The sequence below is a fragment of the Antedon mediterranea genome, chromosome 2, assembly GCF_964355755.1.
Source record: "Antedon mediterranea chromosome 2, ecAntMedi1.1, whole genome shotgun sequence".
NCBI lineage: Eukaryota > Metazoa > Echinodermata > Crinoidea > Comatulida > Antedonidae > Antedon > Antedon mediterranea.
The window spans coordinates 1,573,363-1,587,500 of NC_092671.1; the positions used below are offsets into that span (position 1 = coordinate 1,573,363).

At 31.8% G+C, this 14,138-nt stretch overlaps 1 protein-coding gene across 2 annotated transcripts in view; it reads right to left on the reverse strand.

The window, feature by feature from the left end:
* LOC140040012 (Krueppel-like factor 6) overlaps positions 1-14,138 on the reverse strand; it is a 31,496-nt gene that overhangs the window by 17,323 nt on the left and 35 nt on the right. The window contains exon 1 of one of the 2 annotated variants that reach the window (XM_072085631.1): positions 14,020-14,138. This exon is cut by the window's right edge and continues 35 nt beyond it. Coding sequence is in view for 1 of the 2 variants with exons in the window: in XM_072085630.1 (XP_071941731.1) it covers positions 8,795-8,896 (102 nt within the window). In the remaining variant the exon portion in view is untranslated. Of the gene's footprint in view, positions 1-8,794; positions 9,165-14,019 lie in introns of those variants that run through there. The other variant, XM_072085630.1, reaches the window with a different exon arrangement.

A 14,138-nucleotide genomic window follows, 5' to 3' on the forward strand; every position in this document is an offset into this window, starting at 1 on the left:
GTCTCTACAGTATGTACAGTACTACTATACAGTATATATACAGTATATACAGTTAAAAATGATATACATGCACAGCAGTATAATATACAGTACAATGTAATATAAATAAAGACATTATATACATGTACAGTATATATAGTTAAAAATAATATAGGGCCAGCTGGAAAATATATAAATAATATACTGTACATTAATACAGTTAAATACAGTAAAAATGAGTAAAAAGGTTCATCTGGATCTCTTGAATCATAGAGATACTATAATATCTCTATGCTTGAATATAGTCTTCAGTAAAAATTGTTGAATAATGTTGAATAATTTGGTTGATGTTGAAATTATGTATACATTCATACAAGTATAATGTTTACATTGCATTATATTATACAAAATACACAAGCATTTTCTTTATAAAAAGGAAAATTTTTTCCAGGGACTGAAAGTGAAATTGTTTGATACTACCCTGGATGGTGATATCCCACCTGTACCTATATTATGATTGTAACTAGCTTGACCCCAATAGTATTACCCTAGGCTTGTTTATATTACCCATGGGGTCCATCTCAATTTTGTAACAATAAACCTTCCAAATTGGTCAGTAAAAATTAATAAAAACACTACTACTACAGAATGTTAGGCCTTGAGAGAAATTGGTAGTAAAGTATCTAGGTCAAACCATCTAAACAAATTTCAACAATATAGAATATCATTTATTTATTGAATTACAACATTATGAAATTTGCTACTACTGTATTTAAAAAATTTGCAGCATTAAACAAATAAATGTGATTTTTTTTTTTACTAAAGTTGAAAATGCGACATATTTTCTATGCATATGCCACAAAAGTGCCTGGCATACCAGAAATGAAATATGGACATTATCATCATTTATTAACACAATAATCCAAGTAAATTGTTCCATATTAAACCGATAATCCAGTGTCCGATGGTTTAATTTGCAATTTGTATGCCACACACAATTACAAATACAAATCTGCAGTTTTTTCCATATTGATTTTTATGCATCTGCTTGGATTAGTGCCAAAATGTGTTCATTCATCGATACTAGAATGAGGGAGGGAAAATGTGGATAAACAATCGAAAAACAATCAAAACCTTTGAGCTATCTTGTCTTTGTAATCTGCTGTATATTGCATTAAAACTTATATTCAAGACTGAACAAAGTACATCACATAGTATGAATGCAGTACATATAGACTGTACAACACACATGTACTGTACAGTTATCCAGGGTACAGTAGGCGGGAAGAATGTATTTGACCTTGGAAGACAAAAAATAAGAGATACCTACAGTAACAAGAAATATTTAAGAACTTATAACAATATGCGAGCAAAGGAAATGGAAATTGCATGAGGAGGGTAACATTTATCAGAGTGTAAGTGATGACTGGATTGGAGAATTGAAATAAATAATGTGATGATGAATTACCTTTGAGCATACAATGTGCTTTTAACACATACATGAGTACACATGCATCATCTTTTTAAATTAATCATTTACAGTACATCATCTAATGCTTCGTCTTAAGTTGCATTAGATGACTTAAAAGCCTTGGGAAGATAAGTCAATAAGAAACACTTGGTTTTCTAGCTACCCATGATACCAAACACTAATTCGCCCGTCACTCTGAATAATTCACTTCCACGCTAAAACCCAACAAGCTCAGCGTCATCTATTTACATATGAATTAAATTACCATAATTAAATTACCAATGGTTAATATTGACACTAATATAACTATATGATGGGTTTTACAGATTTTCATATTTGTGTGATGAATACAAATTGTTGTAGTTCTTTAATTATGAATTTATAAACAGTAAACCTGGATATTAAATTGTATAACAAACAAGAACTGCACTAACAATTGGAATTTATTTAAATATAGTTTAGTTAGAGTACTTTAATTTTAATATGAGTAAGACAAAACAAAACCGTGGTGACAAAACTGCAACCGATTGTAGATTTCATTGTAGACTAACTTGAATTCACATTAAAATAACAACTGAAAACAACACATACGGTAACATAAAGAGTAGATAAGAGATGATGTACTGTACGACGCCATTTTGAGGCCCGTGATACAGAGTATACAGTCTGCGTATGCTGTCTATTAGTAATTATAAAGCCTTAAAATGAATGCGTACGACCCGGCAAACTCCATTAGTCAGTTGTGTTAATTCTACACTAGAGAATAATTAAGCATCTACTTTAAATTACATTCGGACAATATTCCGTTATTATCACCTGCGAACGTAATTATACAAGTAAAAAACAACGACTACAAACACAGTTTCACACGCTTTAACTAGCTTCTCTCATCCAAGCTCAATAAAGAAAATGTCACCTTTATTTATAAAAAAAAAGAGCTGTATGCAAATGACGTATTTGATTGAATGATAACCTTTTCCCTAGAGTCTTGTATTTCATTATTCATAGAAAATACTAATAAAAAAAATTCTAGATCATATCTTATTGCTTCCAAATTGTTAAATTAATCTAAACTATCTTTTAAAAATAAATTTTCAATTAACCTACTGTAGAAGAATATCATTTTACTATTTAGTATTCCAGCCTTCAGAATTCATCATGTAATAGTGTAATTTCTGTATGATGATATTACCTCATGTTCCTACATTAAATTCGTAATTATCTAAGTACAGTAATAGTGTATAGAATAGAAGATCTATTCATAATTCATCATATTTTCATATTTCATATTATGAAGTTGTAGACTTTCAAATTTAATAAATAGAATTATATACCATCTCATAAATAAGTGTTAAATTTCCCATGTTTGAATCACTCCCAACAGGTTGTAGAATAAGTGAGAATTCCATACCCAGTATGTTGTAGGTCGGAGGTCATGATCAAGTTACATAGTACAGGAATGGAATGTGAAACTGACCCATTTACAGTGCTGCCACCAAGTTCAATAATAAACACCCACTCATAAAGTAAGTTAAGTTAGCATTGGTACTGAAAGAGGAAATGTTTAACTATAGAGCATCAACCTTATGGAATAATCTTCCTGTACATAATTATCCGTAAAAATTATGAGACATTTAGTCAAGTCGAATTAAAAAATTTTGTTTAACTTTTATAGATTGTACATAGTTTTATAGCTTTTACTTTTCTTGTATTGTTTCAAATCTGGACCTCTTGGGAGACCAGTACTTGTGTATTGAAAGAGCTATTCCAGAATAAAGAAAGATTTGTATTTGTATTGTATTGTATTGGAAAATATTGTCATTTCATGTATTATGAATTATTATGAATCCACTAAGTATGGAATATATACATCAGTAAAGTCTGAATATGGTTTAACATTACTGAGTACAATACAAAAAGTAAATGCATTAATATTGTACTAATAATTTACGCAATGAAATACAGTCATCGAGGTACACCATTTTAGCCTTATTTAATGCTAAAGTTCTTTTAGGCCCTGTTCAGACCCATGGCGTTAGACCGTTTTAGCGTACGACGCTAAAAGAATGTGTGTCTGAACAGTTGGGGATTAGCGTACAACGCGTCGTACAACGGTTGTAGCGTTGTAGTGGAAAACGGTTGATAGTACCGTTTTAGCGTACGACGCTACTGTAAGTCAACGTTGTATCCAATCAGAACGTTTCCTGTTATGACGCGATACAAGGTTTGACCTAGGCTGACATCTTGTATCGTCAATGTGTGAGATGGATTTCAATAACAAAAAGGCCAGAATAAATAAGGCCTAACTACACTACAAATACAACTGTTACAAAGGCTAAACTATTATCAACTGATTACTATTATATTTTCTAACAAATAACATAAATACATGCACCTTGTATTTAAACATAGGGACTACGATCCCATACGCTTTTAGGCCTAGCTAGGCCTAGAGTCGTTCACGCATTTCATTCAAGCTAAAAACTAGCGTGGGACATCAAGTCACTCATTCATACAAGGCAGACTAGACTGGACAAGTTTAATGCTGAAAACCCCCTAACTCCTAAAAAATTCAGTAAACAAACAAGGGGAGCTGTGTCCCTTTAATTAGCAAGTTAAGGGTTATTTTCAACCGACTGGAACAAAGAATATATATCTTTGACTGGACTGGACAGACTAATCACAATCAATTTTTTCTTCATCATTCGAAGGCCTGCTTTATTTTCGTAACTCAAGAACCTGGGGAAAATGTTTTTTAATACAAAATAAAAACAATAGAAACAGAAATTTGGCTTTACTATATTTTTCTTAAATAAATGCTGAGGTATGTTTTATTTACGGCAAATTTTGTCATAATTGTAGGGCTGAGATCTAGGCCTATATACAGTGGAAATAATGATGAAAACACGTGGGTAAGAAAGAGCACATGAATATGCAACTAGAAACAACCTGAATGACGTACTTCCGTTGTAACGATAATCGTACGCTATGGGTCTGAACACCTCGTTTTTTTCTCTGCGGTTTGTAACGTGACCTTGCTAGTAACGTTGTACGCTAAAACGGTCTAACGCCATGGGTCTGAACAGGGCCTTAAAAGGGTAACCTTGTACACCCTACATGACATTGGCAAATGTGAATTGCATCAACTTTACTATAGCAAAATGATATGACTCCTTATGAGGATCATCTTTGATCACAATTATACCATTCCATATGACAGCCTAACCCAAACATTGCCTCTTAGATACCAAAATTTACTTCCTTCAAAGAGGAATAATATCAATATATTACCAGTCAAAATTTAGAAAGTGTTAACTGTCATTCCTGTTTATCAATGCTGGTAGAAATGTACATTATGAAAACAGGTTTATTTTAACCATAAATAGTTAGTAGACAGTCTTTGACAGCTGTGCATTTTATATTATACATTTATTCTCCTTGGACATCTCAAATTTATCTATAAAAATGTGTTTGAAATGAACCTTAGAATGGGGTTTTTCGCAAAATTGATTTTATATAGAGATGAGTGCAAAAGTTATCAAATTGAACCAGAATATGGACGAAATATCAATACACAGTACAGTACTGTAATACAGTAAATTAATCTGCTTTTCTCATCTTTACTATTTCATGAACAAGACAATATTACAATTCTACTTTACTGTATATCAATGGATCTCACTATCAGTAATTGTAGTATTCATACGCAAGATGTCCGATATTCCTAAAATGGTCTTGGTAAGTAGGTAAACACATTTGGCATACATCACTAAGAATTGTCCGAGAATAATGGACACTAATTGCCCCAATGAATGTAAGCAACACGCAAATGGAATTCTAGTCACCAGCCCGAGGTCTTCTTTCCGATCTCTGGCTTCTTAAAATAGGCTAATGATTCAAAAGTGAGGTATGCCATGTGATGTGCTTTCATTTGTTCCAATTGCAGAGCTAACTGGAGTCAAATGGTAAATGTATAGATTAAAGGATATGATCAAATGATAATATACAGAGGCAAACGAATGTGTTTGAGATTTTATTATTCTTTCTTTTGACTGGATTGCATTTTCAGTAACGTAGTTTTATTGCTTTTCAAAATGGTCGAGTTAGAAGGTTTAAAAGTAAAGAAAAGTTATAACGTATTTAAAGAAAAATAAAAGCATACATATAATAATTTGAAAGATATATACGAACAGTTGCTCTGTATTTAAAAGTTCTTACTTTGAGCATTTTTCCAATTTGGTGTTTATTAATGTTTTATAACTTTGGCTATGGGTGCATTTGAGGTGAAGATGTTTACTTTTATTTTTATCGCTTTGTATATCCAAATCAATTGTCTTAAAGACATTAAAAATGAAATCAGCCTGGTTTATTGAGAACTGTTTATTTAAAAGACTTTCATACACATTCTCTGAACCCAATTAAACTGAAAGAAAATATTTCCTTCCAAGTAATGGATTATAAAAAAAAACAATCGTAATTCAAGAGAGTGAAGAGTGAACTCAAAACCAGCAAGATTCAACATTTTGAAAGCTTTGGAATCTAAAGGGGAATATCTCTGAATTCATTGATTGTCATTGGCTGTTTTGCTAAACAAAATTCTTACAGAGCACTGAATTCAATTGCATAAGAATGACCCCCTACTTACTGTATAACATAATCCCTTGATATAAACCCCTGCAGGGCCTAGCATTGATTGCATAAGAATGGCCCCCTGTTTTTAACAAAATCCCTCGCTATTAACCCCCGCAGGGCCTGGTATTCGATAGCGTCAAAATAACACAAACAAATTCACTTATTCTTCACGATTGAATCTCTAAATCAGGAATTTTTCATGAAAACAAAAATGTATACTATTGAGTATAAACAGATAAAAGATATAATACGGTTATTGTTTGCGTTCACAAGAGCGCAGGAACGCATGAATGGGACCAACAAATCCTTTCAAACCGTTCTAATACTGGTATGTCTGTTAATTCACACAGCTCCAATAACTACAATATCCAGGTGCCTAAAATGCTTAAAATAGTGCTTTTCAATAGTAGTGTATAACTGTAGTATTTACAGTACTAAAAAAGTATGTTAAAGTAATATGGATTTACTTGTTAAATATATATAGTAGAACTGTAGAACTGCTATAAAGAGAACAACTTGGGGGCCCCAACAAAATTTCTTCTGAATAAGAGTTTGTCATGTAGTGTTACTTAAACATTATTACCATAAAACAACCAAATTTATTTCATAGGAAAGTATCCCCTTAATAGTGGTATATTTATTCAGTAAAGGAAATTATCCTGTTAATAGAGGTGTATTTCTCTTTCTTGATTTCACAGGAAAGTGTTCCCTTATTAGGAATAAGGAATACCTTATTAGGGGTTTACCCGGAATAGAGATGTCCCTAATATTTAATATCAAGGGCCTTTGATAAGCACAGTATCTGAAACATTTGAATGAGCATAAAAAATATAAATATTTTGTATCTAAAATAAAATATTGGCTTCAAAAATTTAATACATGGACAGGATTATATTTTACTATAAATATCCTTTTTAATAATTAATTAAAATCAGAAATGTTTAAGTCATTAATGTGTACAGTACTAGGAAAAGAAAGTTAAGTGACATTCCAATCATGTGACAAAAGTAATGACTGATGTGACACATGTAATAAATATTTATACAGTATTACTTAATAACCTTTGGAAATAAACTATCATACAATTCTGAATTCTTGAAATAATATAAAGTTCTCATTTATTTATAAAAACTCTAAATAAAAAAAATAAAATATGAAAAGAAAAAAACATTCCAGGAGATAAAAAAAATTGGGACAAGACGGTTGAGAGTTAAAAACCTGTTTGGCAAAAAAACATAAATCCCCTAGACTCAGCGATAGAACCGTTCCGTGTCCATGCCTATAGAAATCAAACCAAACCGATTATTGGCAGTTGTTTGGAGGTCAAATATTTGCTAATTTATTCGCTTTCCATATAAGGGCATCAGACTGCATATTAGGATATTATGAACGAGCTAAGTTCTGGCAACCAGCCAAGTTTGATTCATAGCGAATAATTGGAGCTGAAATAGACCGGATTGGCAGCCATAATGAAATCAGGCATACTGTACTGGTGTAAAATCAAAAATGATTTATGAATAAATTAAAAATATTAATTTACTATAATATTTGATATTAATTTAAAATAATGTAATGAAAATTTTTCAATAAAATCCGTAAATCTTTTTTTTTTTGCATACTACTACTAGGCTTCATTTTTTAGATAATTATAATTAATTCAACACATTAATTATTATTCATGTAGTCATTAATGTTAATTTATGCATATAACTACGTACTATTAGTATTACAGCATAAAGCATGTATTCATGACATTGGCAAAGATGCATAGACATTCGGAAGGGAAAGTTTCCAGGGTTCTAAAATTACTGAAGCGTAATAAAGTTGGTATCACGCTGTTACAAGACCAAGGGTTGGTGTCACTGCAGTACCAATCACATTTATTATGTTATAAATATATACTGTATATACAAAATACAGATGTTTTCTCATAGGGAACTAAAATAGTTATTATAAGCTTTGACAAGTAGATTTATACAATAGGTCAAAATTATTGTTACTTCCTAGTTTGGTGTTCAAAGTCAACACTTCCTACTGTAGGCCTAAAATAGTAATACTAAAAAATGCAATAAAATTACGTATAATATCATTAAATTCATTTGTATTTACTATTAATACCAATGAACCCGGCATAGTTTCAACACGACAGCTTGAGCCAAGATTTTTTTTCTTCGTACTGTACCATTTCTTGTTTATTACAGATTAAACATAGGCCTATATTTTTTTTTATAGATCAACATGATTTTTTAATCCAGGTTTGAAATAGAATACAGTACATACACATACAGTAGGCCTATGTATTCTAATAATTTGGTGTCGGTTTGTACTAATAACACTACTATGAAAAACTACCTGGTAGGCACTTAAATCATGGAGGTATAAAATACCTCCATGCTTAAATATTGCATTGATTTTGCCTCATTTGCAGCATCTAAATGTATGACCGACTATTTTGAGACTGAGTGGCATAAACATAAGTTTTATAACCCAAAAATGGTAAACATTAAAACCATCTATGATTTTGCATTGAACCGGTTAAGTCTAGTCACTTAACTCATTTTTATGATGGTGGTGGTGATGACGTTCTATGATGTACCGGTTTTATTCCACGTACTGCAAATTTCTAATTTACAAAGTCTGTATTATACTCCAATATTTGTTTATTTTTAATGATCATATTAGTTGCCAAGTGGCAAAAAAAAAGTAGCTTACGATATGCCAGTCCTCTTCCAGTGAGCTTGAAGCCGAAAAGTAACCAGTATCGTGGACCAACTGCAACTCTTTGAATATCCCACCACTCGGCAAAACATCCATCTTTGCAGGCAAACTTAGGTGCAAAGCACACTAAAGTCAATAAGCCAACAAACAAGGCGAAAATAGTAAGAGCTATAAAGGCTATAAACCGTCCAAGGGTTGCGAAAATCCTAGAATGCCTACAAAACTACTAACGCTGTCCTAGCTAGCCTGGCTTCGATGACTAACATAGAAATGCATAGTGAATCGAAAGAATCCATAATCAACCGGCTACTTAGCATAACAACCAATCAAAATGCGTTTTGCCATCTAAGTAACTCAGGTCACAATTGACCAATCAGCGCACTGGTAGTGTAATCTACAGCGGCGGTGACGTGCGGAGTTAAATCAACTTTTTTTTTACGATATTAAAATATAAATTTATTATTTTCGATATCTAAGTCAAATGATAACCTATTAATAATTTCTCGATTTTAATTTCTGAAAATCATCATTATTAGTAATACAGATATGACATATTCAATCGTAAAGTAACTGAAACAAGTGAATGTATCTATATGACTCAATCTAGCTTCTAACGATTCAACCAATCTTTGATATTCCCTGTACTTTATATATTAATTATTTGGGCCAAGTAATTTAACTATTTAGATGTTTATGCTATGTTTTTCGACCGAGTTATTATTAAATATAGACATACAGTACTACAGTAATACAAAATATTGTAAAGGAATTTACATATATATATATATATATATATATATATATATATATATATAAATCCAAAGGCAAATTACTGAAAAAATGACAATGCTGTGGGTATCAGTGGCTGGATCTCAATGGAGATACAAAATAAAAGCGAAAAGCTAAATCAAAACGAGAAGTAAAACAGCCAGAAAAGTTAGCAGAGCTTTCGGGCAACACTAGCCCTTCATCCCTTCATATATATATATTTCGTGTACCCCATTTATATTGCTTAAAAAAACTCCGTCATAAGTGTAAAATGTGTACTGTATTCCAAGCATACTGATATGAGGGTCCCTAGATCGTGAGAGTCCCTATGATCAGTTTCGGTTGGACGGACCACCCTCGTAATATAAAATAAAGTCACACGCGTATTACTATATTTTTGCAACCTCATATTATCTTTCTTAAACTGACAGAACGTATTTCAGTAGGACATTGGCTGTGCAACGATTGTTTATACGATTGCTAAATAATATTACAACGATGAGCATCAACTTGAAAATAACGGAAAACAATTCAGGATCTACATCCTCTCAAAACAATAACCTTTTTGACCCAAACAGGCATCGCCCATTTCCGGATAGCCAATCGGTAAGACACTCCGGAACCATTACTCGACTGCGTCCTTATTAGACATCCAGGCCCACATTATCAAGTCCATTGTTTTTTGTTTTTTTTTTTTTCATTCAGTTATGTCATGGAGAATTCGCCATTATTTTATAATCTCAGCTAGCTCTACAGGCCCGTTTACACACAGGTGAGCGGTAAAGCTTGTTTCCCATTAGCGACGCAACGCAAAGACGTAACGCAACGTTAGTTATTTGACCACCAATCACAAACGTATTCTACCACTGGCTTGTGATTGGTCAACACGCTTGCGTTGCGCGCACGTCCTTGCGTTGCGTCTCTAGTGGGAACCACGCTTAGCAAGCATTAGCTTGTCCCGTGTACAGTAAAATCTGTACTATCCTTCACGTTGTGTGTAAATGGTCATAATAAGGAATAACATAGATTCTATATTTTTATTATCGTTACCGCTCGTCGGTGTAAATTTACCTTTAATCATGCAGTACTTAAAAACCCCAAAGCACGGAGTTTAGGGGTTTCCTTTATAAATCGTGAAGGTCACTTTACGTAGGTTGGTGTATGTATGTTTATTGACGTATTCTTGTGTGTAGGCCTAAATATTGTATAGATTTTTGTAAAATAATAAAACCACAAATATGTTTGTGGGCGGAAGTATAATGGCCGCTTAACAGAAAAAAGTTGATCAAACCCGGAAGCTTTATAGTACAAAAAGGATTTGTATTTGAATGCATTTAAAGTCAAGGTTTGAAAGATTAAGAAAATAATTGTAAAAAAAAACACGTATTTGTGCATAATAGCCTATGCGAGTAATGAATGCCGTAATAAAGTTGTTTAATTGTTGAGGGCGCTAATTATATACATGTTTAATGTCGTAAACTCATTAAATTGAATACACAATCTTCTACGATGAATATTTGATACTAAATCGGATCCATTAGAATGATATTTTGATTAAAATCATTGTACTTTCTTTCCATACAAAAATCGAAACGCCGAATGGTGGAACTAACATAAAAAATACATCAGTACAAACTTGTATATTCCTGCTCACCAAACTATTCAATTGTTCACAATTTCGGAGGTAAATGTAGAGTTAAAATGTAAAATCTAAATGATATTTGAAAAGTACTTAAAAGATAATGAAAACAGGTAATTACTAATATCCTGAAAGAACTTTGTTTTAAATTTAAAAATAGACGTTTTTGTGTGTGAGTATAGCGGCTACTGTATCTACACGGAACTTAGTGGCGTTTAAAACAATTATTACCATCGTTTATTTTTGTCAGAAAACATAATTTACTTAATGCTAATGCTAGTGACGTCATACTGAAAAACCTATAACTAATGAAAAGATGATCAAATTCAACTGTTTAATTCATGCAAGCAGGGAAGAATAACATTCAAGTACCGTATTTTACCTACTGTAGAGCCTCAACTATAGAAGGCGCTATATCAATTTTGACTCTTGTCATATCATCATCGTTTGAAGTGCCTCGTGTATGTATACAGTATCTGTATATTTATTTTATTTTCACAATAACAAACAGCGATATAAAAACAAATTAAATATTATTTTCCGATGCTATTTTTCTTGATTATACTACAAAAATATTATATTAAATATTATACAAATTTTTAAAACAAAATATAATATACTGAAATGTGAACGGCAAAAATGAAAGATAAATAAATAGATAAAAATAAAAAAGTTGTTATTTTTGTTGGTAAATTTACATAAACCGACAACAAGCCTGCATTCTCAACATACCATCCACGTTTAAGTATGTGCTCACTAACAGAGGTAAGAACACAATTACAAAATAAATTGTAATAGTTTACCGTTTTGTGTTTGAGACGTTAAGGATGCTAAGAAATGTATTTTTGTTTGTAGGCCTGTTAACGACGACGCACGTTGAATCATAATTTCTGACAAGGACAGGCTTTTAAAATGTATATTTCAATAAAATGTAATGGAAATATGTAACATTTGGACTAATTAGCAAACAGAATATTTGTCAAAATGTCAATACACGTAAAAACGATGTAATATGATGGGCCTACTTAACGCGGATCACATGTTTTCCTTTAACATGTTAAGTAGGCCTACTGTTTTTATTTTGCATGAATAAGTGAATTTTTAAAGTAAATAAGTGTAAACATATATCAATTTATATTATAAACATCATGGGAAAAACAATCTATGATTTAATGGCCTATTTATTATTTAAGACACTTGCTATTAAAAGCATTATTGTTTATCATGAACTTGTGCAATATATGCATATGTACATGATTCGCAATTATTAGAAAAACATGACATGAATTCCTAAGACCCAGCATCAACGCAGGAATGATTATTATTATTGACATTCATTAAATGGTGTAGCAAAAATGTCACCAAACTTTGTCACTTTTCTCAGACTTCCGATCCATTATCAGCTACATAATTTTTACATTTTTTTTTGCATATAAAAATTTTTCCTGTGTTTTTTCATTATACTGTTAAAACCTTAAAGGTATCCCATAGCAACGACCAGGCCGAATAAGAAAAATAGGCCTACCATTACTGGGGTATTTCCCAAAATCTTCCACGATGCATTGAACCACATAATATTCATCTATTGTAAATTTCCATATGACCAGACATATAAAAGCACACGCCTAGCATTCAATGGGTCGTAGTTTATGGTTGTAGTAAATATTGGCACCTTTTTGTTGGTAGAGGTACAGTAGGTTTATAGTAATAATTTTATTTAATAAGCGCTTTTCTAACAAAATCAACGCGCACACAATAAACAAATTCTACGTATAGAATTACACACAAAATAAATATACTGTAACATGAGTGTATCTTGTACGAGATCTTGTAGGCCTACCTCCCTGATTTAACGTATATGTATGTAATGATTCTCTCTGTAAGCACGAAATATATTGTAATTAATACATTTTTCAAGAGAATACATCCCGTAGTGATTTCCAGCCAATTTTCTTACCAATATGGCATGTATAATACGGTTTTTTTTTATCAGACGGAATGTTAATAAAAACCTAATCTATGATGTACGCGTATTAGGCCTAAACCATAATTTCTCTTCCCCAGACCATCATATCTTTCAATACTTTAGCATGCATTACTTAAGCTTAATCAATTCCTTAATAATGTCAATAATAAGAAAACAAAGAACATGTTGTATGCTATTATACATAGTATAGTAGGCCTACAATCATAAAGTTAGATTGTATAGCTCAATGATTAGATATTAGTATATGTCATGAATCGTCTTGGACTTCCTCCAGGCGAACAATCTCAAACTAAATATTCGTTGTTATAATTCCTGTTTTATAGTTCTGTATTAAACCTCAACCAACATAATTTTACACAAAAACACCAGTTCTATTATTAATAAATTATTTTTACGAGTTAAGAATTTAAATCAGTAAAGAATAAACTAGAAATTCAGAATGTTATGTGATGAATTTTATAATCGCGCAATTTCCAACAACCACACCCGATATGCAACGTATCTTGGTGGCGCTAGGCCTATGGTACGATGGCCTCATCAGAGGCATAGAGAACTGGATTTAATTCATAGCCTAGATAATATATAAACTCTTTTCCTTTGCGTTCTCTTATTCTATTAAACAATCAGATACTTATACACATATTATATAGGATATCATTACCAATAACGATGCTTTAGTATTGTTCTGTGGAAAAAATCTGTCGTGTCGTAATAGGGCGTTGGTAGAGGGAAACTTACAAAATCGCTTTGTTTACAAGCGAGTTACGAAGGAACACAGTGCAGTTAGCGAACGTCACATTCAATAAAAACAATTTAAAAACATACCTGCGTTTTCCGACCACTGAATATCCCTTAAAATGTGTAGTTTTATACATTTCCACTGTTATAAAGTAGAATATCATTGTAAAAATCAACAAAAATGCTCGAAATTAATATAAGCTCAC